At 34.4% G+C, this 27,835-nt stretch overlaps 1 protein-coding gene across 1 annotated transcript in view; it reads right to left on the reverse strand.

Annotated features, from left to right (window-relative positions):
• Positions 1 to 4,518: 4,518 nt before the first annotated feature.
• The window catches only part of LOC144374911 (transport and Golgi organization protein 1 homolog), a 51,295-nt gene continuing 27,978 nt past the window's right edge, over positions 4,519 to 27,835 (reverse strand). The window contains exons 7-27 of the mRNA XM_078037648.1: positions 23,488 to 23,616; positions 21,137 to 21,158; positions 20,125 to 20,213; positions 19,807 to 19,884; positions 19,609 to 19,719; positions 18,469 to 18,540; positions 18,185 to 18,289; positions 17,419 to 17,541; positions 17,215 to 17,320; positions 16,153 to 16,208; positions 15,974 to 16,064; positions 15,664 to 15,802; positions 10,850 to 10,951; positions 9,932 to 9,992; positions 9,781 to 9,816; positions 9,637 to 9,704; positions 9,417 to 9,517; positions 9,098 to 9,235; positions 8,061 to 8,137; positions 6,332 to 6,482; positions 4,519 to 5,323 (exon numbers count right to left, since the gene is read on the reverse strand). Of these exons, the coding sequence (XP_077893774.1) occupies positions 5,046 to 5,323; positions 6,332 to 6,482; positions 8,061 to 8,137; positions 9,098 to 9,235; positions 9,417 to 9,517; positions 9,637 to 9,704; positions 9,781 to 9,816; positions 9,932 to 9,992; positions 10,850 to 10,951; positions 15,664 to 15,802; positions 15,974 to 16,064; positions 16,153 to 16,208; positions 17,215 to 17,320; positions 17,419 to 17,541; positions 18,185 to 18,289; positions 18,469 to 18,540; positions 19,609 to 19,719; positions 19,807 to 19,884; positions 20,125 to 20,213; positions 21,137 to 21,158; positions 23,488 to 23,616 (2,133 nt within the window). The 3' untranslated portion in view covers positions 4,519 to 5,045. The remainder of the gene's footprint in view (positions 5,324 to 6,331; positions 6,483 to 8,060; positions 8,138 to 9,097; positions 9,236 to 9,416; positions 9,518 to 9,636; positions 9,705 to 9,780; positions 9,817 to 9,931; positions 9,993 to 10,849; positions 10,952 to 15,663; positions 15,803 to 15,973; positions 16,065 to 16,152; positions 16,209 to 17,214; positions 17,321 to 17,418; positions 17,542 to 18,184; positions 18,290 to 18,468; positions 18,541 to 19,608; positions 19,720 to 19,806; positions 19,885 to 20,124; positions 20,214 to 21,136; positions 21,159 to 23,487; positions 23,617 to 27,835) is intronic.

Raw genomic sequence — 27,835 nt, forward strand, 5'->3', positions numbered from 1 at the left:
TTTTAAATTTCTATTCTATCTAATATAGGTGCTTATTGAAACCATTTTTATAGGTACTGCTGATACTTAAGTAACTTCTGTTTTTCTTGTGGTATTTAATATTTTATATTCTTTGGTAGTTTATGATTCTACCTGTGCACATAACTTACATTCTTGCTATACAATTTTGTTGTACTTTGTAGAATTAAATGATATGGAGAAATGTCACTCAGACATGCTAGTACCAGAGCTTGGAGTGACAGCCACAGTGAGTTATCAACAGTTGTGTCATCAGACTGTTTGACACATTACTTTGTAAAATCATAGGCTTCTGGTGACACATAAGAAATGTGTGGTCTCTGGCTTATGTTGTTTGTTTTAATTCCTTAGGTGCAGCTATCTTCTTTGAATTAAAACACTACAAGCTTACAAAAAGGTTTACCAGCACCAAATGTTTTGCTTTCATGAAGATGGATGAGATTAAACCTGGGCCAACTGTAATAGAACTGTAAGTGATATACATATAGGATTCATACTTTTCTAATGGTTACTAGTTCATGTTTCTTCTTAGTCCCTCTTATCGAGAATGTAACATTGGAGTAGATCAATCATCAAAGTATTTTAAATCTATTGTGGTTACAGATACAAGAAACCCACTGACTTTAAAAGAAATTGCAGTTATTGACCAAGAAACCACTTTATCTTCATCTACATCAAACTTTGAACAAGGAATGATTCTGACATGAGTAATGTCTAATTTCTGTGAATTTTACCACTCAGTAGAAACCATCATAGCTCTGTGTAGCATATTCATCCTTCAGGAGGCAGGAAGTGAGCCGTACCTATAGGCCAGTGAGTCCATTGCAAAGCTGTACCACAGAACTAAAGTCCAGCACCTCATTGTTATAACTCCTTTGGATACAGGTTTATTGTAGATTTTGAAACTTGTTTTTACTTTCCTATTAATTGTGCAATTAATAGTCTGTTTCCTAATTTACCACTGTTCCTACCCTGCTTCCTGGAACAATACTGCTGTGGTAGGTATGCTCATCTTCAAACTTAATACAGCAATAAGAATGTGCTAGGATTTACACATTTGCTCACTTTTGCTCCAATATGGTCTTTTGATTTGAATTAACTTCAAACTTTTGAATTGAAGTGGGTAGGATAGTACCAGATTGCTTTGAAAGGAAATTGGATCAGTTATGGTCTGTCTTATAGGCTGTTCCTTAGAGCTGGCCTAAATTCACCCTCATCTGATAGTTCTACTTAGAAATAGTGTGCCTTGATCAGATCAATATCCTATATGGGAGTGTTCCCCAGATTGTAGCTGTGATTTTTTTTTCCAGATGACCAGATTGTTTTTCTGAAAGTGAGCACATTTTTAGTCATGTTGATTAGTTGTTCTACATCACATTGCTATTGTTTCTAGGGTTAACATTAATGATTCTAGGGTTAACATTAAAACCATCTCTCTCAGAATAATTACAAATTTTGGGGTGGGTTTACGTCTTCTAAATCATATCATCTAAAAAATTGAGTCAGATGCTAATGAGATACTTTAGGAACAACTGCTGTTTTTCTGACAACTGATTGTGAAACCTTAAAACCTGCATACCTTGTCTTTATAAAGTGATGAGTATGAAAAATCTGGAAAGATATATATTTTTTTAATATAGGTAGATATGACTGCCATTTATTTCCTATTTAGATATATTGACATTCATATAAAAATATGCAGGTCATTAGCCTATTATAATTTCACTATTTACATTACTTTTAACTTGATGAGACATAAATAAAACTTTCATAGTACACAAGGTGCATATTTGATACACAGAACATAAAGATTTGTGAGGAGCTTTTTTGTGGGTTACATGTAGAACCCACGTATTTTAATATTCACTATTTTAAATGAACAATGCATGAAGGGAATGCAATACTTGGCCTATTTTTAAACTAGTGTAAACCCTAATCATACCATCTGTTTGCTTTTTAAAACAAATAACAGTTGTTTTAGCCCTTGCACTTCAAGAGATCTAGTCTTTAATTTTTCAGTTGTCTGTTAGGTCAGTTTTGTTTACTAGACTCATAAAACTATATGAGCCTGAAAGAATTATCAACCAAATTTAGTCTTTTCTTTCATCTGGATTGGGTTAATTTCACAAGTGCAAAAATAGTTCAGTCTACAGTAGTTCTAGGAAATGAAGAATTTGCCTTAATAAAATGTTCACTCAACTGAAACTCCAAGTAGTCAAAATTTCCAGACTGTAAACTTCTCAAGAGAAGGGCCTCATCTTCTCCATGTCATGTAAACTTTCCAAGGTGCTTGGCAGCACTCTGTACCCTGTGGAGTACTCAGTACCTTTTTGTTTGATGTTACTGATGTTTGATGTTGCTCCCTTAAAATCTGCTATTAAAATGTAGCAAAATGGATACATTGTTCTTTCTGTTCTCTCATACTATAAAACATGTATATCAAAGTGATAATTTAAAAAAAAACAAACCTTTTTTTTTTGGTTGTAGATGGACACAGTACCTTTATATTTATATGTGGTGCTGAGGATCAAACCCAGTGCCTCACATGCAACCCCAGCCCCTCAAAGTGATAATTTATATGAAGAAACATTTAGCATCCTTCACATAAGAATGCTTTTTTTAACCTCTATTTATTTATGTGGTGCTGAGGATTAAACCCAGGGCCTTGTCTGTGCTAGGCAAGTACTCTACCACTGAGCCACAACCCCAGCTTCCACCAAAGAATGGGGTTTTATGAAAAAAAAAGAGGATGCTTTGTATGAATGTCTTTCATCAGCATTAAACAAACTTAAATTGAACATTGTCATCAGCTTAGCTTTAATTCAGACCTGAATGACCAAACCTCACCCCCCCAAAAAAAGGTGATTTTATCTTGAAGCAGTTAACACAAAGCAATCTGTATCTCACAAATTAGTTGTTTAAATTTACTTTCTAGTGTGGGAGGGGATGAGTTAATGGACAATAATTATAACTATAGCAATAATACTTTCAGGTTGAAACACTACTGCTTCACAAATGAAATGATTTTAGTAACTAAATTCAAACACAAGTTGCTGGAGAGGACTTCTAAAACTTTTGAGATACAAAAGTATACTTGAATCAAGGGACAGTATTCTCTACACAACCTGTATATGGGCAGCTACCTTGGGCTTTGCTACAGAAGTGGTACAATCAATCAGATGGATGTAAGGAGAGGCAACTATGGGTGGGTTCAGAACTGCTCAGATAAACTACGTAGAACGCATTATAACTTACTAATAGAATAAATACAAAAAAGGCTTTAGAGGGAAAACTACTGTTGCTTTGAATAAAATAATAAATCTGCCTTTTCTTGAAAGTCTATCTTCCTAGCTGACATCACCTTTATTTAAATGCTATTTTAAAATTAGAAGTTAAGTAACTTCAGCATTTCCTTGTGTCCTGTAGAGGTTGAAAGATACATTCAAAATGTGTTTGTGACTTAAATTTTATTTTACATGGTTAAAAATGGCATAAGCTATTATATGGTTTTCCTCTTACACACAGCTGCTGCTTCTAATATTAAATGGAGGTTATGTAGATAGAATTTGAGTCCTTTAGGAAGAATTCATTTTTATTCTGAGTTATCTTCAGTAGTTTAGAGATTTTGTTTCACAGAGATTTTGTTTCACACTGAAGCTTTTGCCCCTATTTTGAGAATACTTAGGGGACATAAAAAAACAATGATATGTTATGTTCTAGGTTTCAACAATCCTATTACTTTTTAGAATTTAAAAGAATGGAAGAATATGGTCTAGCAGTAAACAAAAGTATCAAGATTTTATAATTTTATTTAAATCTTAAACCTCTTAAAATGTACTGTTAAAATTGCCGTAATTAAAATTACAGTTCTGGAGAGCTAGTTCTTAGAAACATTGTTTTAAAGACAGTAGTTACAGATCCAGGACTTGCTTTAATTGTTTTTTAAATAAAATATGTTTGAGTATCTATCAAAAAAAAGAATTTAATTCAGCCCGTAGTTGCTGAGTAAAGACATTATAAGCCTTAGAGTTTCATTCATTCTTAGAGGATTATACTTTTCTAATTTTTTTATCATATTCCTTGAAAATCAGTGGGAAGGTATGGGAAAGAGAAGAGTGTGTTGTGTACATTTTTAAAAAGAAATTTCCTTATTTTTTATAGACACAACATACCACCTTATATTTTACTGTTACAATGCAATAATGGCAAAAGCAGTAGCTCTTGCTACTAATGTAAACTCATTCTCAGAAAAGCATTCTCACATGGACAGTGGTTAGAAAAAAGTACATGAATGTGCTACAAAAATAGAGCCACAAGACTTCTCACAAGTAAAAGAAATCCTCTGTAGAAGTCCACAGTTGACCAAGGTCCAGCCTCCTTAACAGTGAGCAACAGGGAATATGCTGCCAAGTCACTATCTTCAGTTCTGAGAGTGCATTTACATGCTTCCCCAATGGCACAAAATCTCATGACGATCCAATGAATCAACAGACACTTGGGAAATATTAATAAACAATTTTTATGAACTATTACAACAAAGAACTTCAGCAATAAGGAAAATGATGTTTATGATCTTTGAGTAAACATTTTTAGCCCAACAGTCTCTGCGACCAGATATTGAAAGAGAAAAAAAATCAAGCTTATAAAACACCATTTCTCTGTTATCAACTGGAATACACTAATAATAGGATAATGGAAATACATGTTCTTAAAGCATTTCCACAGGAAATGTCCATAATTATGACATTCTAAATCATTTAGCAATTTTATATGCTACATTAACTAAAACAAAGGTATTCCTTATTGCACATTTTTAAATTGGAAGGATACTCTAGCTTAAGTGGGGGATATTTAGGGAGAAAATATTTTGGCTCAAAATGTATACTGCGCCAAGGCAGCTTCATTCTGAAAACATAAACCATTTAAAATAAACTTTTATATTTTGAAGCCAATAATCCTTTAACTCTGACTAAGTGTCAGAGGTTAATTTTATGGGCCCTGTTTTTAAGGCCTGTGAACAGCCCTCACTACTCTTGAGAGTTAGGTGGAGTTTCATCTTTAAAGCCTGAAGGCATTAAGTCTTTTGCAGCAGGTGGTGGCCCATAGTCTTGGGGACCATGAGTTGGAGGTGGTAATGGGGCACCAGGAATGAAGTACTCTCTTGGGCCAAATGAGCCTAAAGGTCTAAATGGTGCTGGTGCAGGTCCTGGAAAAAAATCACAAGGGTCAAAAGGCAAATCCCATTTTCCAGGTGTAACACCTGGTGCATATTCTCTGAAGCCTATTGGTGGACGCATACCAGGACCTGGAAAATAAAAAGGAAGTTATGTAAATACCAGAAATTTCTGAACTAGGGTGATTTCAAGTATGTTAATATAGTCTTTAATTTCTCCCAAGCCTAGAACATCAGCTGGTGAACATCCTGACTTGCCAGATGAGGCAAACTGAGATGGAACAAGTTTAGGTTATAGCCTTTGACCAACCAGCCATGAAGCAACATATTAAGGATTTAACATGGCTCTACCTAGCTCCAGGCTTGTCTTTTTTCTTTCCCTACTATATAATTGCAGAATTATTTCTATCTCACAAGAGCTCCATTTATATTTGGAAGTATTACCATGACAAGATGATAGATTATGAAATAAGAACTTTACTACATCAAAGAAATTTTGATAAAAGGAAATCTCACTATCTATTACTGTATCCATTAAAAATTCATGAATTATTTCAGCATGGACTTTACACATGCCATCAGAATCAAAGTGCACGCATGCCCTCCTGGAAAAGGCCTTCCACAGCCACCTAATTAAACCAGGAACATTTATTAGGTCACTGTTAAATCCTCTTTAACACTTCCCTCTGACTTTTTTCAAGGTAAGGAGGGTTTGACTTTTCCTTTTCTATATTCTATAACCTACTGCTTATGCTTCCATTATGGGTGATTACAAACTTTATGTTATAGGATTTTCATATCTGTGACAAAATTTTAAGTTATGGCATGCATCTCATCCACCTTTCCATCTATTGCAGTGCATATCAACAGATTTTCAACAAACATCTGCAGAAGTAATATTTCTGGCTTTTCTATATATAGCCCCTTATCCTTGTCTATGAGAGATAGCTATTGCCTATCTCAGTATAAGATTATGTAGTGTCCCATATGTCCCAGAAAACTGGAGGAAAAGTTAAAATGTACTCAGCTTTATCCTTTCATTGTTAAGACCTGAGATAGCAACCAACTGTTTTAGCAAGCAATAGAAGTGGAAGATGAATGTGATTTATAAGTCAATCACTACTTTTCAGATCATCATACCAAATGGTGGAGGAATTGGCCGAGGCCCAAAAGGCCCACCGAGCTGAAGTGGCGGTCCATACCAAATGGGAGGTGGTGGAGGCCGTCCCATTGGGGGTCCCATAAAGGGTACCCCTGAGAAAGGAGGGGGCCCTTTCATAGCCATATGAACCTGCAATTTAAGATTTGAAAGCAGTTAAAAGTTTTAAAATTCCTATGTATTAAGACAAAGTACCAATACCTATAAAAGCTAAAACCCAAAACCTGTCCAGAGAACACCATCAGTGCAACAAAACTCTACCCACCCCTCCTGTGTATTCCCACTGACAGCTTACAGAAGTTGGAAGGATGCCACAAGAGGGAGCAGTTTGTTACTGATTATATCTGCACAGGAAAGGGAAAGGCAAGAGGACTGGCAGGGGTTATTAACAGAGGTGATTTCTGACCAGTATGTCATGCTGTATTCACTACAATCTATTTCAAAGGGAGTCCCCCCATCCCCATCACTTCCCTTTCATCACAATAGCTCATTACTTCCATATTAAGAATGAACAGAATAAAATGAAAAATCCATTCTCTACTCATGTAATAATAGCTACTATTCTACTATATCTTCAGTAAGTCTTTCATATATTATTCAACCTCTGAGATCTTTAAGTAGACTGTCTTGTTTTAAATAAGAGGGAACAAAAGCAAATGGGATATCATAATTTGTTGAAGGCCACACTGCATATTAAAGAACTCAATCCCAGGTTTGCATCCAAGCCATGTTTTCCCACCTCTATTCCTCTCTAACAATGGGTCTTCGCTCTCTTTTAAATCTTCTACTACAAAGGGGTTTGGGGTCTTATCTAAGCTGCCCTTAGATTTCTCCAGAGATGTATATTCCTGGAATATATATACACTGGAACTTGAGAAGTATTTTCCATCACAGTGCTATATACACAAATTAGGAAGACAAGCCTTTAATATTTACTTTCATTTACTGTACACCATTTGAGATATTGATTTATCATTTCCTATGAGTAGTGGGTTTGAAACTAAACAATTAGAAATTTATTTTATTATAGAGCTGCAGAAGACCTACCAGATATAATAGCAACACAGTTACAAGAGAATACACTTATGTGAACAAATGAGACCATTTCTTGGGACTGGCTCAAGAGGTCATTTCAGATGATCATTGTTTCACAGAAAATCTGATACCAATCTAATTCAAATCACTCAAAATAGGGTTTGCACAAATGGAGGAATTCTTAAATAACATTCTTCCAAACAAAAATAAAAATGATGAATTATATAATTTATAATGAATTTACTTTGCCTTAGAACATTCAACACAAAACACCATATAAAGTTAGAGTGATAACTTTTCACATTCTGTAGTTCATTATAGTTGTACACACTTAAGCAACATTCCCAAGTTAAAGAGAAAAGTAAGCTCAATATTGCATGCAGTTTAAAGCAAACAAGATCAGTGTCATGCTCTGAATATCCTTCCCATAAATGCACAGAATAAAACCCAATTCAGTTCTCAACCTCTAAGTACTTACTCCAACTGGATGCTCAGTCAAAGAAGTAAGGGTGGAGACTGAGGGGGTCTCAGGTTCTTGGGGAACAGTTTGCTTTTTAAAAAACAAATGGGATAGTACAAATAGAACACAAAGAAGGATAAAGCAAAGAGCAAGTACTGTAGGAAAGCTACATGTTCCTGCATGACCACATGATTCACAGTAACTACAGAACTTACCTTGCCCTCATTCGTCACCTTAGCTGGAGAAGAACTTCTGGAGCTGCTGTTCATGTGAGCTGGACCACATCCTGAGTCTGTTAGAGATCAAAGAATGGATTCAGACTATTCTAACATGAAAAGAATAAAAATCCTCCATCCACAATTACAGATTCTTTGAAATTACTTGGTCCCTTTACCAGAGGCAACGGGTTTCCCAGATGCCTCAGAAGACCAGTACGAGGTAAAGGTCCATCCATTGACCTTGGGAAAGAAAGATCAGAGCCCTTGTATGTATTTTTCAGAAGAAATAAACCACTGGTGGACAGGTCAGTGTTCAACAATAACTAGAAAGCAACATGAAAAATGGGTTGCCCAGGGGTTGGTGTCATAGCTCAGTTGTAGAGTTTTTGCCTAGCATGTGTGAGGCACTGGGTTTGATTCTCAGCACACATTTAAAAAATAAATAAAGATATCATGTCCATCTACAATTAAAAATATTTTTTTAAATGGGTTGCCCAATACGTAAATCACAATTTATGAAGAGACTTAAGTAAAATAAAGAACTGCCTTGGGTTGATAGAACAGGAGATTAATAAGTACTGGTCCTAAACTTTAAGCTATAGACTTAAAGTATGTGTAGGCTGGCTTTTCTTTAGTCTGTATAACCTGACTTCCAATCTTACCAAGACTACAGTCCTATTTAGAATTTGAAATAAGATTCAGTATTTCATGTTGGAAATATGTATGCTACATAAAGTTTAAGGCTACTTTTATAATATTTGGGAAAGGAACACCATAGAGATTTAATTTAAAGATAAAGGTTTACACTTCGCAGTGTAAAATTTAAAAGAAAAAAACAATACAGGGACCTCCAGGAAAAAAAAAATGTTTTCTATACTAGAACAGATTTTCCAGAAAACATTCACTAAGATAAAGTAAGAAATTATCTTCTATATATTGTACAGGCCCAAATTCAATGTTTTCATTAGAATATTCAAAAGGGGGAAAAAAAAACCTTGAAGCAGTTTACTATAAAGCAACATGTGAATGCTCACCAAATCCGTTTCTAGGCATATCTTTTTGATTAAGAGTAATAGAAGGAGGTCTCCCAGCTGGCTCTGCTGTCAGTGGAGGGGAACATTCTCCACCATTCATGGGGGATGGACCAAAAGAGCCATTATGGATCAGTGGACCTAAAGAAAACAATGCCGTGTTACTATTTTAAGGCAGCCTTCTCCCTGACACCAACCCTCACCTCCTGTTTTAGCAAATCATTCAGATTATTTCATAACCATTACACACAGAAATAAAAAGTAATTTACATACATTCTGCACCAAGAAATAAAATAGCTCCTTTTACAAAGTGCCCCCTACCTCTCTGAGGAGGATTTTGTAAATCTGGTCTTCCCAGCATAGGTTTTACAATCCCGGGTTCATCTTGATGCACTGCGATCTTTTGGGTCATTTCCAATAGTCTTGAATATTGAGAAAGAATGGACTGAATTATGAAACAGCAATCTATTCCTTCATAGATAATATCTAGCATAACCTTAAAACACTATAAAACATATAGGAAGATACCAAAATCACATACTTCTGTCTCAAATTAGCAACTTCCCTTTTCTCTTCAGCTATAGCTCTTTCTGCAGAATGAGCTTTGAGCTATTAAAGAGAAAATATTCAAATTCAGTTGTAGTAGGCTATGCACAAAATAAAGAAAAGGGGGAAAAAATCTTACCCAATTATCATGAGCTTTCTTCTCATGCATAGCAATCTGAAAAAGACAATACATTAAAAAATATGTTTTTAGGGACTCATTATAATAGCCTATAATTGTCTGTATTAGATATCAAGAAATTCTGCAACTACAGGACAGTATTAATTACTACCTGGTTTTTAAACGAGTGCTTGGTTTTCTGTAATGCTTCTTCCATCTCTTCAATTCTCCGCCTAAGAATTACAACAATTGAATAACATTTGAAACATTTCTGACCATTTTCCCTTTATTCCATCAGCTATACTTTTAAAGACTTTATCATACATAAGAAAAACATTTCTATAGTTATATGAATCCAGTGTGATCAAAACTAATACTACAGGCCAGGTGCAATGCCACATGCCAGTAATCCCAATGATTGGGAAGCTGAGGCAGGAGGATCACAAGTTCGAGGTCAGTCTCAGCAATTAAGTGGGAACCTATGCAACTGAGACCCTGTCTCAAAATAAAAAAAAAAAAAGGTCTAAGGATGTAGCTTAGTAGTAAAGCACCAAAAATAAATAAATAAATAAAATAAAATAAAGACCCAATACTAATAACTTCTTTATCATTTAATTGCTAGAGATTCTGAATGATAAATTATAATTTCCTTAACTGTTCATCAGTGTGTTCTCAAGTAATTCTGCTAGAAATATCTTCCTCCTTAAAACTTTTTTCTTTTTTTCAAATTATATCCATAAAAGATTTCCAAGGTCTATCAAATGCCACACTTTTGTGGGTCTTGATACATCACACAGCAAACTGATTTCTTAAAGAATTACTACAACATACAAAACCCCCAGAACTGTTTGCATTGACCAAGTTCCCTATGGTCTTGCCCATTGGGTATAAGTAAATTTTTGTTAACATTTTTCATTTGTAAAGTTGAAATTTATTTTTTCTCCTGTGTGAATTGAATGTATTCATATCCTCTCGTTATTTATACTTCCATGCTATTTTCTTCTATCTACATAATGTAAAAAAAGATTAAAAAAGAAAGCTAACACTAGTTTATTAGACATTGACACCCTCCTTTAGAAACTGAACTCACTTGTAATTTTTAACTTCCTGTACAGCGGAAACCACCTTTTCATCTGCAGCTGACAGCCGCTGCTCTTTTTCTAGTCTCTCATATTCTTCTTGGCTCACTTTCCTAAAATAAAGCCAGTTATCAAATCAAAAGTTTCTCTCTGTGAATATCACTTCCCACAATTCTATAAAATGCTTAGGCACATAAAATAGGAATTCAAACCTGCAATTTCGTAAATCAAACTCTGGCAAATCACTTACATTTTCTAATTTTTCCTCTTAATTCTCTATTTACCAGTAAATAAAATAAATGTGAAAACAACATGTGCCCCAAGGGCAAGTCTCCTGTGTGTAAGATAATAAAAACTCACTTTACTTTAATGTGGAAGATCAGGACTGATAAACCTAACATAATTAAACATATTAGGATAAAGCAAGGGATAATTCTTTTCTCATTTCTGCCATGGGTAGGACACTAAGTATATCTTTGTCATGGAGGAACTCTTTTCTCAATCCAAGACTGGTACCATAATAAAGATATAGTCACAAAGAAAAAATCTTCTAGAATATGTCTTTTAGCTATGCAATTAGCCACAGAACATTTTTCACACTTTAGATATATATTTCAAAAGAATTGCAATTAAGCAAAAAGACAAATCTGAGTTTTGATAATGTCTGTCAACCAGAAAAAGAAGCCAAACTGACCCACGATCAGAGTATTATCTACTGATAATTTTTAACTCTGATCATGAAACTCAAGATGTTCATCTACTGAGACAAAGGTAGCCAAATTTAATGATTTTAAAAATACTATTTTCTGCTATCCTTGTACTACTTTAGCCATAGTTCCAATTCAAAAGATAATTAACTTGAAACTTAATTTTCCATAAATCAGAAGAACTATAGTAAAAAAAGATTATTGATACCAAATAGAAAAAGGGGATTATATATTCTTATATAGCTTCTCATTTAATTCTTCAGCAAGTATTTTATGAGTGGCTATAATATACTAGTTACCTTGTAAGATGCTAAAGAATAAAAGAGCTCACTGTTTCAGGTATAAATGACGCCTAAAGGAATATAATAATTTTCCCCACTGGCTTAAGAAGGAATATGGAGAAAACTGAATCTTGAAGGACAGAGAGAATTTTGTTTCCAATTACCAAAGAGTTAGTCTGAGAGCACTAAGAACAATCAAAACATCTTTATAAGAATATAAAATTGTGTTTGAAAGGATACAAGCTAAAAAGGCAGTGAAGATATATGTATGTGGCCAAGATGCATTAGAAAAAGGAATCTCAGAATTACAAGTAAAGCTGGCACTTTAAGGTACTTTTCTCCTAGGTTTACCCACATATTGAAGATAACACAAAGATATAATGAGTCTGAACTAAGCCTTCATCAAATTCCTGGGCTTAGAGGAAAAAAGAAGTGTTTGGGGCTACAAATAAAGGGACCCTTAATAAAAGCCCTAGCCTTTGAGTTTAGATTAGAAAGTACTGCACACTTAAGTGATGAACAGGCAAAAAATCCAAAAGGAACAATACTGAAACATTGAAAAGACAAGTCATTTTTGAATTATCTTAATTGCTGACTAAGTTTGAAGTGACAATCTTACTCAAGTAACCTCAACACTTTTCTATAAGAAGATAACTTCATCTTAGTCCTCAAATTTCATGTATAATTATCACAACAATGTTAGCCAATCAAAACTGACCAGGCACTCCATAAGACAAAATTCTGTGAGAAAAAATCCCACAGAAAAGGAAGCCACCTAATGGGGTTAACCGCACATGTTTTAAAATCACTGTGCTTTATATAGTCAAAAAAGTAAAGTCAAGATTATGAATTTCAGGTCTGGGAATATAGTTTAGTTGGTAGAGTGCTGCCTTGCATGCACAAGGCTCTGAGTTCAAACCCCAGCACCACAAAAGAGGAAAAAAAAGATTATGAATTTTGTCAAAGGATTAGAAACTATAAAACCAAGAAATAGTTGGGTGTGGTGACCTACATATAGTCGAAGATACTTGGAGGCAGAGGAAGAATGATGAGATTAAAGATAGCTTGGAAAGCAGTAAGACACTAGTCCCTTATGAGAAAGAGCAAGGAGTCTGGGGAGGTAGCTCAATAGTAGAGCACATGGCTCAAGGTCCTGGGTTTGAGCTGTAGTACTGAAATAGGACTGGGGTTGTGGCTCAGTGGTGAAGCACGTGCCCCACATGTGTGGGGCACTGGGATCAGTCCTCAACACCACATAAAATAAATAAAATATTGTGTCGGGCTGGGGATGTGGCTCAAGCAGTAAGGCGCTCGTCTGGCATGTGTGCAGCCCGGGTTCAATCCTCAGCACCACATACAAACAAAGATGTTGTGTCTGCCAAAAACTAAAAAATAAATATTAAAATTATCTTTCTCTCTCTCTTAAAAAAATCCTATAAAAAATAAAATAAAATATTATGTCCATCTACAACTAAAATAATATTTTAAACCCTGAACTTTTTAAAATCCTAAACTCAATGAATGATTTTAACAACAGATTTGGGAAGTAAAATAAATCCTACCGCTTTTAAGACAGGTCAGAAGAAAATATCCAGAAGAAGTAAATCCAGAATGTAGGAGGCAGGGGAAATCAAATTCTAATATGCATTATTATAATCAGAAGAGAGAATGAGGTAAAATCAACATTTAGAAAAAGACTCGAAAATTCAAGAAATGTTTAATGGTCCCAAGCAACATAACTGCAAGAGGAAAAAGTGGGTGGGGTGGGGAAAACTACACCTAGGCACTTCCCAATACAACTGTTAAAAAAAGAGAGAAATGACTACAGGAACTAGGGGAGGGAGATAAGACCAAACAACAATGATAATGGACTCCTTAAAGAAAAAAAATTAAAACAGATGGTAATTAATTGGATATTTTCAAATTGCTAAAACTAAGTAACAGTCAAAATTCAGTAGCCAAAAGAAAGATCCTTTAAAAATGGAAACTGGTTTTAACTCTAATCATGAAGTTCATGTCAACCTAATACAGATTATAAAGGTAGCAATATTTAGTGGATAAAATACTATTCTCTGTTTATCCTTGTACTACTTTGATACACTAATCAAATCTATCATTAAAGGACAATGTTCAAATAGAATGAAAATAATTTCAAATAAGAAACCAACAGTGTAGAATGCAGAACTACAGAAACTTTAAATATGTGTATAAATTGAATGAATGTCTTGTGGAGTTCACAGTATATGAAGTACTAACATACGATGCCACAACAGTTATCTGATTCAGGAGCTACTTAAAGCCCATAAAAACAAGTAATAAACCTATTAATCTATGTCAGGTTTTTATTAAATCCAGAATATATACCAAGGCCTTTAAATTATGAGAAGATGAATAAAATTATAATTATAATTATATAATTATAATTCCATTATAATTTATGATTACATCAAGCTTATACAGGTGATGAGGAAAATAATTAAAAATATTTAAACTATTAAAAAAGATACAAGGAAGAAAAAAAGAACAGGTCATCAAATAGAAAGCAAATTCTTCATAAACCACAGGCACATATTGACATGGACAGACTTATATTTTAGAAAGTCCACTCAAGCGGCTATAGAGAAAATTACTAAGAATTTGAAATAAATTATATAAAAATATAAATAATTGAGAATGAAGACAGATGACCTAAGTTAGAAACAGAAAAGATGACACAGGCATGAACTAACATAGTACCTGGGAATGAGAAAAAAAGAGTACAAACCACAGATGATGACTGAATGAATTTTGGAGGAGTTGAAGAAAATAGTGCTACAATTTAACTGCATTACAAAGAAAATTAATTGCCATTTAGGTCATTCATATTACTAGTAGGGACAGAGAAAACAAGTGTTCTTTTGAAAAAAAAAAGTGATAAAATGAGAAATGTTTCTTTGAAACAGGCCAGGCATTTAGAACTGGCCTGAACAAAAATTTGAGATTCTAAAAAGGTCGCTTGGAGATCACAGAATTTTAGAAAAGTAAATGGAAAGGTTTCAATATTTAATGCATTAATTAGGCAACAGAAGTCAAAATACCTAAAAATAGTTAGGTCTATAAGAAGGTCTGTATTTGCTTTAACAAGATATATATATATATATATCTTGTTAATAAATCAGGTGCAAACAAATAAAATCTGACACAAAAAAAACTATTTTTAGAGAATTCAAGTATTTTTGTGGATTAAAAACTTCAAATGAACTTCCAAAAAAAAAAAACTAGCTCCACACTGAGAAGATTAATATATAAATATATACTACAAACAAGTACTTCTGTAATCGTAACTCCTAAAATCCTTGCCACAGTTCAATTTTTACTGTGAACATCTGAGATACTCAAGTCCAAAACTTGTACCATCAATAAGTAAATATTATTCCTTTTTGAAGTTTTTATTCTACTTAAACATGCCATTCCAAAACACTCAGTATTTTTAAAGGTCCAGAGTTAGAGATACAAGTTCAAAATATTAGAATTACATAACTGATCACAATGAAAGGAAATTAAAATAAATAGTGGGATCATAGAAAGGGTCTAGATCTTTGAGAGGTATTTCCACATCAGTGACTGTTAATACCAGTTTACCACTTCTTGCCTTCATATGAATTTGACAATTGATTATGATGTCCTCACAGCCTTAGTTTATGGTTCCAACTACCTCAGGACTCTTAAGACTGATGATGGAAAGAAAAATGCAACTTATAGGAAACAAAACACAAAGGAAAAAAGACAAATATCTACTAGATAAAATTATCTGTTAGTTCACACAATGATAACAATAACAAACAATGGAAATCTTACTCTTTTAGTGCCATCTCATTTTGCTGGTAGAGTTCATTTAAAATCTCCACTTTCTGCCTAAGAGTTTTGCATTCCTCTTCCAGTCCAACTTTAGAAGACCGTAGTGAATTGCAGTCACTTTCTAATTTCTTTATTTGGTCTGTAAAGGATAAAACAGCTTATCTCTATATGTGTACAAGGACTTAAGAACTTGTTTGAGGGAGTAGTGCCAAGAAAAGTAAGAAGCATGAAAGCAAGAAGCCATTCTTTATCTTTCCAATAAATTTTTAAGGCTTTCCAACATGGCAATTTCTTCTCAAGAAGAACCCACCTTCTAGATTACATTTTGTGGACATCGAGGCTCTTAGCTTAAGTTGTAAAAGTTTTAGATCCTCTTCAACTACTGATATTGTAGTTTTTGTCTAAAAATTGCAGAAAAGAGAGGTATTCTTAAAAGTGAGGCACAGGAAGAATTCACAGGTACTATGGGACTCTTACAAAGAACTATACCCGAGAGACATCCATCATCTGCTTAATTTGATCTTTGATCTTCTCATTCCGATCACCTAAAAAACAAAAGACTTTAGCTTTTTCTTTCCTTACTTTTAACTCTATATTCTCCTAACTTTCCTAAACTAAAGAATGATTGTGTTCAAACACTGGAAGAAAAAAATCAATTAAATAATTAAACTGATTAGACTAATGACTTTTAAGAGAATTGCAAGCTTAGATTTAAAAAAAAAAAAGAGAGGTGAATTTCAGACTGGGGTTGTGGCTCAGTGGTAGAGTGCTCACCTAGCATGTGTGAGGCACTGAGTTTGATCCTCAGCATAAAAATAAATAAAAGTACTGTGTCTGTCTTAAAAAAAAAAAGGTGAATTTCTAGTTTGCACAACTAAAATGTTATCTATGCTATTCTTGTAAGATAAAAGCTTTTCTTCTCTCTCAGATCTATCTTCACCTGGGCAATAAGTGTCTTGTTTAGAAAGATTCAATCCTCTATTTTCTCCCTGAATCTACTACCAGGTGTGGTTTGAAATACTTGCTATGTAAGCAATATCCAACTTGGGAGAAAACATCTGGAAATATTTTCCTCATCAGTAAACACTGTTACACTCCCTCTCTAGCTTTCTGATAGTCTCTAGCCTCTGTTCTCACAGCCTTAGTTTATGGTTCCAACTGCCTCCGGACTGACTGTGGACCTTAAAATCACAGAGCCATAGAGATGATGAGTATCAAAATCAAGTATCATCTGCATAAGTTAAGAAATAAATTTATCTTACTGTAGAATGTTCAATATTTAGAGGTATAGGATATGACTATTGTAGCTGCAGTGTACTTACTAGTTTTCAATAGGATAGAAAAAGTCAGTGTTCTTCACATGCCTATTGCTACATTATACCCCAACAACCCACCTCTGCCAATGCAACAGACATATCTATAGATCCAGTGATATGTGTCTACAACCCTGAAGCTTAAGAAAAAATTAAGCCAGCTGAAAAGTGGCATCTGTATACTTAATTAAAGACAGGAAAGCAAAAAAGGATTCAACCTCCCTGAGACTGATCTTACCTGCTAACTCTCCATTGGTTAATTCATCTGACTCATCTCGACTTTGATCCTCAGATTCAGATTCACATTGAAACCGATTCAACTGTGTAATGTGATTAGTCAAAGCCTAGAAAAGAAGCAAAAGGTTGGAAGACTCTCGATTTTAATTCAGAAGATTTCAGGAGAATTCATGAGATGAAACATGTATTTGGAGTATAAACTTACATTAATAGTATCATCTTTTTGACTAAGAGTTACTTGTAAATCTTTCTGGGTCTTCTCAAATGATTTCATTTGTTCACTGAGCTCAGCGTGTGATGTACTCCAGTCTTTTACTTCCTGCTGCAACTGAAAAGTCAAAACACATGAATTCCTATGGGTTAGGGAGGGGTTTCTGCACTGGATATATCAGGACTACAAGACTTAGACAAAGAAATAGAGAGCCATACTCCTCGGTGGCCTGCCTCAATCCAGGGGGTTGAGACCTTGGTTAAGGAAGAGGGCAGAGTGGCCTCAAGTCTCACAGCTGCAGTAAGAACATCAGAGCTATCAGGAAGTTGACCCTGTTTATTGCATTCCCCAGAAAATTGCTGCCAATTCAAATAATTTATCTCCAGCAGGAATGGCTGGGCACATATGACTGTCTCCTAAATTTAGATTCCTTATCATGTAATCTTCCCTTGGCCAGTGAATCAGTAACTATTCAAAAGAGGATCATAAAATACTTAATTTTCTGGTTTAAAAAGTTTCTTTGAGGCTATTCAAGTTAATAACTGATTGACATTTGATAAGAAAAGCAATAATCCAAAAATCCAAAACAGATGGAGACCATATATATGCACTCAATTTGGGGAGCATTGTTTAAACTTTGCATATCTAGAAAAGGTCCTACATGAAAATTCCTTACCTCAGAAACAGATCCAAGAAATATACAAGATAATGATATTCACTTCTCTAGTTTACATTATGTATGACATCAAATTTTCTTTACCTGCTCTTTCTCCTTCTTAAGCATGGTATTTTCTTTCTGAAGCTGACAGCATTTCAACTTCACCTTCTCTTCACGAATCTTAGCTTCAGTAAGGAGAATTTGAAGCTAATGAAAAACACTACAGTTAGTGAATTAATTCCAAAGAAGAAACAAAGTTATACTTTCCCAAACAAGACATCATATAGTTCTCATTTTTTGCACATTTTAGCACACCTCAAATTTTTGGTCCGCAACAAAACTAAGATGTAGTACTAATATCCGTTAGCAATAGTTGGCAGCTTTACCTCTGAAAGTTCAGAAGTATTTACTGAAATGACATCTTTAAGCTTCTCTATAGATTTCTTATTTTCCATTATCTGCCAGGTGAAAACAGAACACAAAATATGCATTAGGATTTCAGTAGAAATACTGATATATGTGTGTGTGTGTGTGTGTGTGTGTGTGTGTGTGTGTGTATGTACACATACATATATATACTAAAAAAGATAAACACAACAAAATTTTTGTCAAGCCATCCCATTACATTTCAGGTAAATGCAGGGGATCCAGCTTTGGACTAAGCAAAAAATCAAGAACTGAAAGAGATGAGGGAAAATGAAGTCATCAATATTTCATGGCATCCACAACCTTACTGTTTATGAAATAACTAGAAAAAAGTTCAAAGTATAGAAAATCATAATGCAATAAGTAAATAAAATGTTTTAAAGCATAGAAAATTAACTAATTAATTACTGTTTCAAGTAAACTAGTTCAAATTAGTAATTTTTTTTCTAGTGATAGAGAAAAAATTTCCCAAGATCATTTTTAAAATTTTCTTATCTGAAGTAAAAAATGATAAAATTTAAGGAAGAATAGACTAATCTCACATACAGAAGAATTCCAAAAAAATTATAAAGATACTTGCTCCTTAAGGAAGTGGACATAAATCTGCAATCTTTGTTTGCAATGCCTGGGATTGAATCCTGGGCCTCATGCATGCTAGGCAAGTGCTCTACCATGAGCTGCATCCTGAGCTTGTAACTCTTCATACTTTAACTGTGGGCTGTGCATGGTAACTTCCAAAGAATACAATATGAAAAGGATTGGAAAGAATTTTTACAGTGGAGAAATCTGATAAATACTACCTCAGCTAGGTGATCAAGCTTACTTGGGGGTAGGATATTTCAGAACACACTCTCTACCATCTTTTGCAACTTTTATGTAATTACAGAAACTTATAGAAATTGAAAATGAAATATGTAAGTAAAAAATTTTTAAGTTGTTGTATCAGTACTTAAAAGTTCCACAAAATGGGCAGAAGTGGGTTCAACTTCCTTGACTCCTAATCTTACTTTAGTTAACAGCTGGACTAAGTTCAACTTAACCAATTTTACAAAATATTTCAAAAGCTAAATTGCAGTAATACTTAGCAGCAAAACTCTTACCAAGTCCTGATTCTTAGCTTTCTGTTCTCTCTCAGATTCTAACATAACATGAAGACTTTTAGCTCCCTCATCCAGAAGTTCTTTAGCTTTTTCAAGAAGCTTCATTTTATCCTGGAAAAAAAAGGTGTCAAGATTACTCACTCATTACATTTACTTTTGAGTTTAGAATGTAATTCCCCCCAAAGAAGGGATTTTTACCTTATAATTAGTTGCTTCATCAGAAAGAATCATATTTTGTTTCATGGTCTCTTGGACCTGTTTCTTTGATTCCTTCATCTATGTAAATAAAGCATTCAGAATTAAGATACACAAATTATAGTGCTACCATACAAGTTACTTCCAAACAAGTGACCCTTTCCAGAAGAAAGCAGTACTTAATACATATGACTGTTTAGAATTTGAATGATTTGTAGGAAATAATGAAACAAAAATTTTAAAATATGATTTTTAAATTAAAACAGGTAGGAATGATTCAAGCTAGAACCAAGGGAGAAAGAAACAAAAAAATAATTATACCTTCTGTTCATAATTTGACAATTTCTGCATTAGTTCTTCATTTTCTTTCATGAAATTGTTCACCTTTTTGGAAATTTGCTGTTCATTGACTAAAAGGGGGAAATACACAAGATTATTACAATCACTAAATGAAATTCAATTACTCAATCTACTAAAAGCAAAGACATGTTATATGGTACTATGAGGAAATACTTCTTAGCATAACTATTATGCTTTTAAAAAGCAATCTATGCTTATTAGCAATAAGAGTATAAAAATTATTAGAATTTAAGAAAAATATAAGAACAATGATATTTTGCTGGGTGCAGTGGTGCACACCTGTAATCCCAGTGGCTCAGGAGGCTGAGCTAGAAGGATTCCAAGTTCAAAGCCAGCCTCAGCAAGAGCCAGACACTAAGCAACTAAGTGAGACTTGGTCTCTAAATATAGGGGGTTGGCGATGTGGCTCAGTAGAGTGCCCCAGAGTTCAATCCCAGGAACCCCTCCCATCCAAAATGATATTTCAATTTAAGCTTATTTCACAGATGGGAAATACAGTAAAGTGTTGTAGCTTGATATTCCCCCCTTCTCAAAACACTTTCTTTTCCGAAAATGGAATCATTTAATTCTTTGCAAAGAAAAACAGAAATGAAAACATACTGATTCACATTACCATTCTTCAAATTATCTACTCAATTACTTAATGCATGATTAAATCATTAAAATAGAAATACTCTTCAAATGTAATACATCTGCATTACATCAATATTCAAAGTTAATCTGCCCCAAATTAAAACTTATCATCATCTCCCTATCCACAATTTGTTCCTCCTCTTTATCTCCTATCTCAGAGTTGGAACCATCATCATCTACTCTATTATCCATGCTAGCAACCTAGGAATAGTAAAATTTTCAGGAGGTAAAAAAGATAATAGACATTAAAAGTCACTGTATCTACTTCTAACATACATGAAACACACATCAAACACCAATACAAAGGGTTATTACAAGTTTAATAAACCTAAAAATTTACCTTGATATACTCTATCTTTTACCTAGAAGAGAGAAAAAAGATTAAATTTGATGTCAAACATCTGCTCAATAGAAACAGCATTCCTAAAACAACAGTCAGAATCATAACCAAGTGAGAATTTAATAACATTCTGGTTCAGGATAATAATTTATAGGATTAAAAATAAGTAAAGGTTAACAAGCCTTTTAAATTTAATTGGTAGTGATATTTCATAAATAGACTCTGACATAAAAACACTAAGATATGTACCTTATTTCACAGCAAAGATGTGTGTATGTGTGTGTGTGTGTGTGTGTGTGTGTGTGTGTGTGTATACTCAAAATCATTTACTTGACAATTCTAAATAACCAGGATAAAGTCTAGAAACAATGACTATTCAAAAGAAATCTGAGGAAACAATATTAAATGCATAATCTTTGTACTAAGATATGCCACTTTCACTCACCAGAAAACATCTTAGAACTCCAATTTAAATTTGGCTATTGGCTGAATTTAGAAACTAAGAGGCTACATCATCTTATTTCTGCAAACCACTAAATATATAGCAAGAAATCTGAAAGGAAAGACTGCTTGAAGAAAATGCACAAGCAATAAGAGAAATGACAATTAACATATTCTGGAAAGGACAAAAACAATCGTTTCCAAAAAACAGCAATAAACTACCTGATAATAAAACCTAAGCAGAAATTTTTTTAAAACATCACTAAATTTCTTTGTAACTTAGCATATTACTTGTCCTTTCAAATGTTATAAATGGTGATGGGATATTCAGATGTGTCCACGGATCATCCAGGAGATCTTCGTAACAGGAAATTGCATTCAGAAAACTCCAACACAGAAAAAAATGAACATTTCTTTAATGTCATAGCCTTGCTAACCTTTTACTCAAAATGACAACAGAGGAAAATGGGAAGTAGCATAAAAGCAGTCATCTAAGGTAGGGAGACTAAAGTTTTAAAGTCAAATGCTGAAACTGAGGAGCAACAAGCTAGGAACCACATCCCACATAACCTAGTGAAAAGAGAAACAGGTACCAGGGTTCTTGAAATGAAAGAAACAAGAGAGAGAAATATAAAATGTTTTCCCTTCTCTTTATCCTTCTATTTCCTTTTTACTTTTAGCTGAGAAAAAGTTCATTGAGATTAGAAAATTCCTCACAGGAATCCAGGCAAACAATTCTTCTATTTAAGAAGGGAATACTTTTTAAGAGATTTTACACTCAATTGTACAAGGAGAGGAAACTTATCTTAACAATGATATGTCTGAAATAATTAAGAAATCAGAAAAAGAACACTCAGATTTGAAAAGATTTGTATCCAATGCTTTTGGCCTCTTTAACTGTTAGGCTTTTCATATGCAAAGTCCATTTACCTAAAATAATTTTCTTCCAATTATGTTAAATAACTATGAAACAGAATGACCTACAGTACAAACATAAGTATGTATAAGCGCATATATATACCTACAGTACAAACATAAGTATGTATAAGCGCATATATATATACACATATATATATACACATATATACACACACACACACACACACACACACACACACACACACACTTATACATATATGTACACACATACACAGAGATAGACTAATTCTGCTCAGGAAAAAAAAAACCTTAATGAACAAAACATTTAATGGATTTTTGGACAACACATAATCTATACTTCCAAATAAAAAGGTATTTTCTGTACATATGATCAAATCATAAAATCTGGGAAAAATTTATATAAAAGACTGGAAAAATTATATCATCTCCTTTTTCTCACTTTACTGTATTTCTTTGCAGCATTTCCCACTGTTTGTATGTTTATATTAACATACAGTTCATCGACATTTAAATCTTAGTTTCTGCTTTTTTTTCCCACTTCACATTTAATTGTGAGCATTTTCTGTACCTCAAAGCTTTGAAATAAATAAATCTGCCTACTATTCCACTAATCGAACATACAATAACCCCTAAATGAATTATGTTGTGCTAAGTCTTCAATCTAATACACTGTTCCATTGAAAAACATTACCAAAATCTTCAAAGCATAGTTATTTCTTTAAGATAGATTACTAGACATATATGCTACATAAAAGGATATTTATCTAACCTATCCCATCTTTTATCCCACTTTTAAGACTTCTGATACATATGAAACTACTGGTCAGGATGGCTGTAAGAATTACCAGTTCTACCAACTGCACCCACACTAAATTATTTTATAATGTTAGTTTGACTTAAACCACTATTTTGTGTTTTAGCAATTGAAAAAGAAAAAAAGGGGGGGCAGTGACTATATAAAATAATCCTTGTGCTTATGTGCTAAGGTATAAGTAAGTTAATTTACTCACAAGAGCAGTTCTCCAAGAGAAAATGACAAAGGATACAATCCCAAAGAAAACAGCGAATACTACAGGCTTCCATGGTAGTCCATAAAAATCAGGCCCAGGTTGAGTATCATCAGGCAATGTAGTAAACAGCTTAAACAGACAAATTAGAAGAAATGGGAAACCTTAAATTTATAACAAAACAGTCACAAAGAATCATGGCAATTCTAAACCAACTTCCTCATCAGAAATCCACCTCCTCAATATTTTCCAATAGCTTCTTCAAGAGAGAGGATACTGGCAGTCTCATATTTTTTGTTCGCTTCCAGTGTTTTCAAGTATAATGAATCTAAATACTTTTTAAAAATATTTATTTATGTATCTTTAGTTTTAGGGTGGACACATTGTTTTGTTTTTATATGGTGCTGAGGATCGAACCCAGTGCCTCATGTATGCTAGGCAAGCGCTCTACTGAACCACAACCCCAGCCCGAATCTAAATACTTTAAATTGAGCATACATTTCCAGTTTGTAACAGGCCCTATATCATCACATAGTCTAACACCTGGCTAGAATCCCTCTGGATCATTCTTTTCTCTTAGATAACCTGGTTTTTATAATTTAAAATATTCATTTAAGACAAAACTTAAATACATGAAAGAACTAATTAATTTTATGGCAACAAATAAAAACAATGACGATATATGTATAAGATTTTAAATCTTACTTCCATTCCACTCTTATATACAGATACGTGACATATAATTTCAGACAACTCTTGAAAACTGGCTTGGATAAACTTCTCTGAATTTAACATCCTTCTATAAAATTCAGAGCCTAATTTTAAATGTTTGCTCAAAGGCAGTGCAGTAAACACCTGCCAACTCTTCCCTGTTTTCACCGCCCTCTACACGTAATACGAGATAACTGTCACTTGGGCCCAATTCCCCAGCAGTCTCCTTAGGGAAAAGACCTGTAGTAACATTAGCTGTTTGGATTGTTGGCTGCATTTCAGAACATACCATGAGGTTGTCACCTTTATTCCGTCAAAAAAAAAGTGCAAGTGGGGAGAGCTCAAGTACACTCTCACCAGCCTCGCTTAACCATACAGTCACGTCCTGCCTGCCTTGGGCCTGACACACTCCATTTCTCCGTCACCACGACAGTCAGTGCACCCACTCCGCCAGAACTCAGCCACCCGACAGGGGTCCCAGGAGCTCTGGGTCCCCCAGGGAAACAGTGACAGAAGGCACAGTGGCAGGTACTGAGTCCATGGTGTAGGGACGGCTGAGTGGAAGCGACGCTTCCCTGCAGAACAGCACAGGACCCTCTCTTTCACCGTTTCCTACTTCAGTAGGACCCAGCGCAGGGGGCGGGTACTGGGAGTGAACTTTGCCTTCCTCCACCACAGGCGCTTTCCGCCCAAGGCACGTAAAACCAGTCATCAGAGGAAGCCCCTGGGTGGACTGCAGTGAGCAGACAGAGGATGCTGAGGGGCGTGGCGGGGAGCGGGAAGAACCAACTGCGGAGCCCAGCGGGGGACAGCGCCAGTAGAGCCAAGTGGAAGAGTCCAAATGAAAGGACTCCAGAAGGAAAGAGGCTCACCTGTCCCCGGAACTTGGAGAGGACCGGCGATTTAGAAGGCCCTGGAGGAAGCCAGGGAAACTAGCAGAAGGGGATTATAGGCAGAGACTAGGAAAAAGGAGAAAGTCAGGCCTCCCAGCCCCTCCCAGAGCAAAACCCTTTTGTCAACGTGTTGAGACACCAGGTACCTACCTGCCCCCAAAAGTGCAGACAGAAGAGGAGAAGCTTCTCCTGCTCCCTTCTAAAGGACTACTGCTCGGACTGGGCTTTCCTTCCCTGCTCACTCTAGTCCTGTTACTTTCTCCAATTGTGGATGACACTCTTTTTAAAAAAGCCTAACCCTAAGGAATCATGTCATTATCACCCCACGCTGGTGGCTTCATTTCTGGATGCCACATTTTAGGGTTGCATGACTTGTGGAAAAGAACAGAATCATGAATAGCCCAAAAAGCACGTGCTAAAAATTGAAGAAACTGGGGACATTTAACTTGGGGAGGAAATGAACATCTGTGGATCTTTAAAAATCTGTCGTCAAGTTGAATATAGTCAATTCAAAAGAACAAGAATAAGCAGGAAAGCACTGAAAAAGAAGAGCAATGAAGGGTACAGGGAGGGCAGACTATATAATTAATTCATGTACCCTCGTCCAAGCCCAGGAATACATAGAGATTGTGGGACAGAATAGAGAATCCAGAAACAGAACCAACTGGACATTTGGGGTACAATAAAAGTTAGTTTGGGGAAAATAGACTTTCTAATAAGTAGCGTTACCACATGGAAAATTATAAAATTGGATTTTTCTCTACTTATTCAAAAGATAAACTACAAATGGATAAGAAACATGAATGTAAAAATAGAAAATAAACAAGTACTAGAAAATATTAAGTGAAATTTTCTATGTATTATGAGTGGGCAAAACCTGCCTCATTGAAAAAAATCTTTCCTGGCTGTATCTAAACCTGCTACACACACACACACACACACTCACACACACACACACACACACACACACGCAGTTTGACAATGACAAACTGAGAAAAAATATTTGCAACATATTATTGTCCAAAGAATCATGTTCCTGAAATATAAAGAACATTATAAATAAAATGGCCAGCAAACCTATACAAAAATGGGCTGAAGAAATAAACAGATCTCAGGAAAAGAAATGCAAATAGCTATAACATATGGAAACGTGCTCTGCTTAGCTCATAATGAACAAAATACAAATTAAACCACACCAAGACACCATTTCTCACTTGCATTGGCAAGATCCAAACGTTTGACAACATAATCAGTAGGTGAGAGAATGTGGGGGAATACAAATTCTCAGACACTGCTAATAAGTATACAAAATGATACAACCCTTATGAATGAGATTTGGCAACATCTCCCAAAACTGCTTATATATTTACCTATTAACTCAACAATCCCACTTTTTTTTTTAACTTTTTCAGTGCTGGGGAAGGGTATCTTGGGCAAGTGCTCTACTGCTGAGCTATAGTCCACCAGCCCTAATTTCTAAAGATACTGGGAATACAACAAAAAATGTTTAAAACTTGTATTTACAAAACTATGTTATTCAAGCATTAATTATAACAATACAAGATGGTCACAAAAGGCTGAAACAACCGTCATCAATGAAAGTTGTTGAATAAACCAAAGAAGAAAGAAAATAATTTTAAATACTGCTAAGAGCTGGTTTCCGGAATACATTTTTTAAAAATGAAGTAGAGAAAAATATTTATAGAATACTATTTGTATCTTAGAAAGTGAAAAAAGATGAATATATTATTTCTTATAGCTTTGAGGTAAAACTGACATGCAATAAATTACATGTATTTAAAGTGTGCAATTTGATGAATTTTAACATGAAATTATGAAATCACCATTATAATCAAGATAATATACACATCCTTTACTTCCAAAAATATTCTCATTCTCTAGGTAATTTTGCCCTTTGTCACCCTTCTTTCTTGCCCCCCACTTTCCCATTCCTCCAGCAAAATGTCTTATCTTAATAGATTGCTTTGTATTCCTCAAGTTTTATGTGTATGGGATAATATATTGTATTTTCTATGGCTTCTCTTATTCAGCATAATTTGAGATTCATCTACATCAGTTTATCTATCATCTATTTTTATTGCTGAGTAGCATTTCATTACATGTACATACCACAATTTGTCTATCATCTATTGATAGACATTTGGATTTTTTTCCAGTTTGGGGCTTTTACAAATAAAATAGCCAAGAACACTGATATAAAATTCCTCCTATTGCTTTATAACTTATCTTTTCTTTGGAAAAGAATGGTTGGATATGACTGGTGTATGTTTACCTTTTTAAGAAGGTGATTCTACCACTTTATATCCCCACCAGATGTGTACCCATCCAGTTCCTCCATCTCTTCTCCAACCACTCAGCACAATTGTCTTTAATATTAGATATTTAATAAGTGTGTAGTGGTAACTCTTATGCTTCAAAATTGCATTTCCCTGATAATTATGTCAAGCATTTTTAATGTATTTACTATCTGTTTATCTTCTTTGATGAAGTGTTATTTTACAGGACTATATTTTTTTCTAATGCGTTCTAAGAGTTCTTCATATATCCTTGATGCAAGTCTTGATAAATGCTTTAGAGTAATTTCCTCCCAGCTTGTGTTTTGTCTATTTCATTGACTTCAAAGAGTATTTTGAATTACAGAGGTTTTAGTTTGATGAATCCCACATTGTCAAATCCTTTTTAATGCTTTTGTTGTCAAATTTAAGAAATCTTTGCCAAACCTAAGT

Source organism: Ictidomys tridecemlineatus, unplaced genomic scaffold, assembly GCF_052094955.1.
Source record: "Ictidomys tridecemlineatus isolate mIctTri1 unplaced genomic scaffold, mIctTri1.hap1 Scaffold_95, whole genome shotgun sequence".
NCBI classification, from domain to species: domain Eukaryota; kingdom Metazoa; phylum Chordata; class Mammalia; order Rodentia; family Sciuridae; genus Ictidomys; species Ictidomys tridecemlineatus.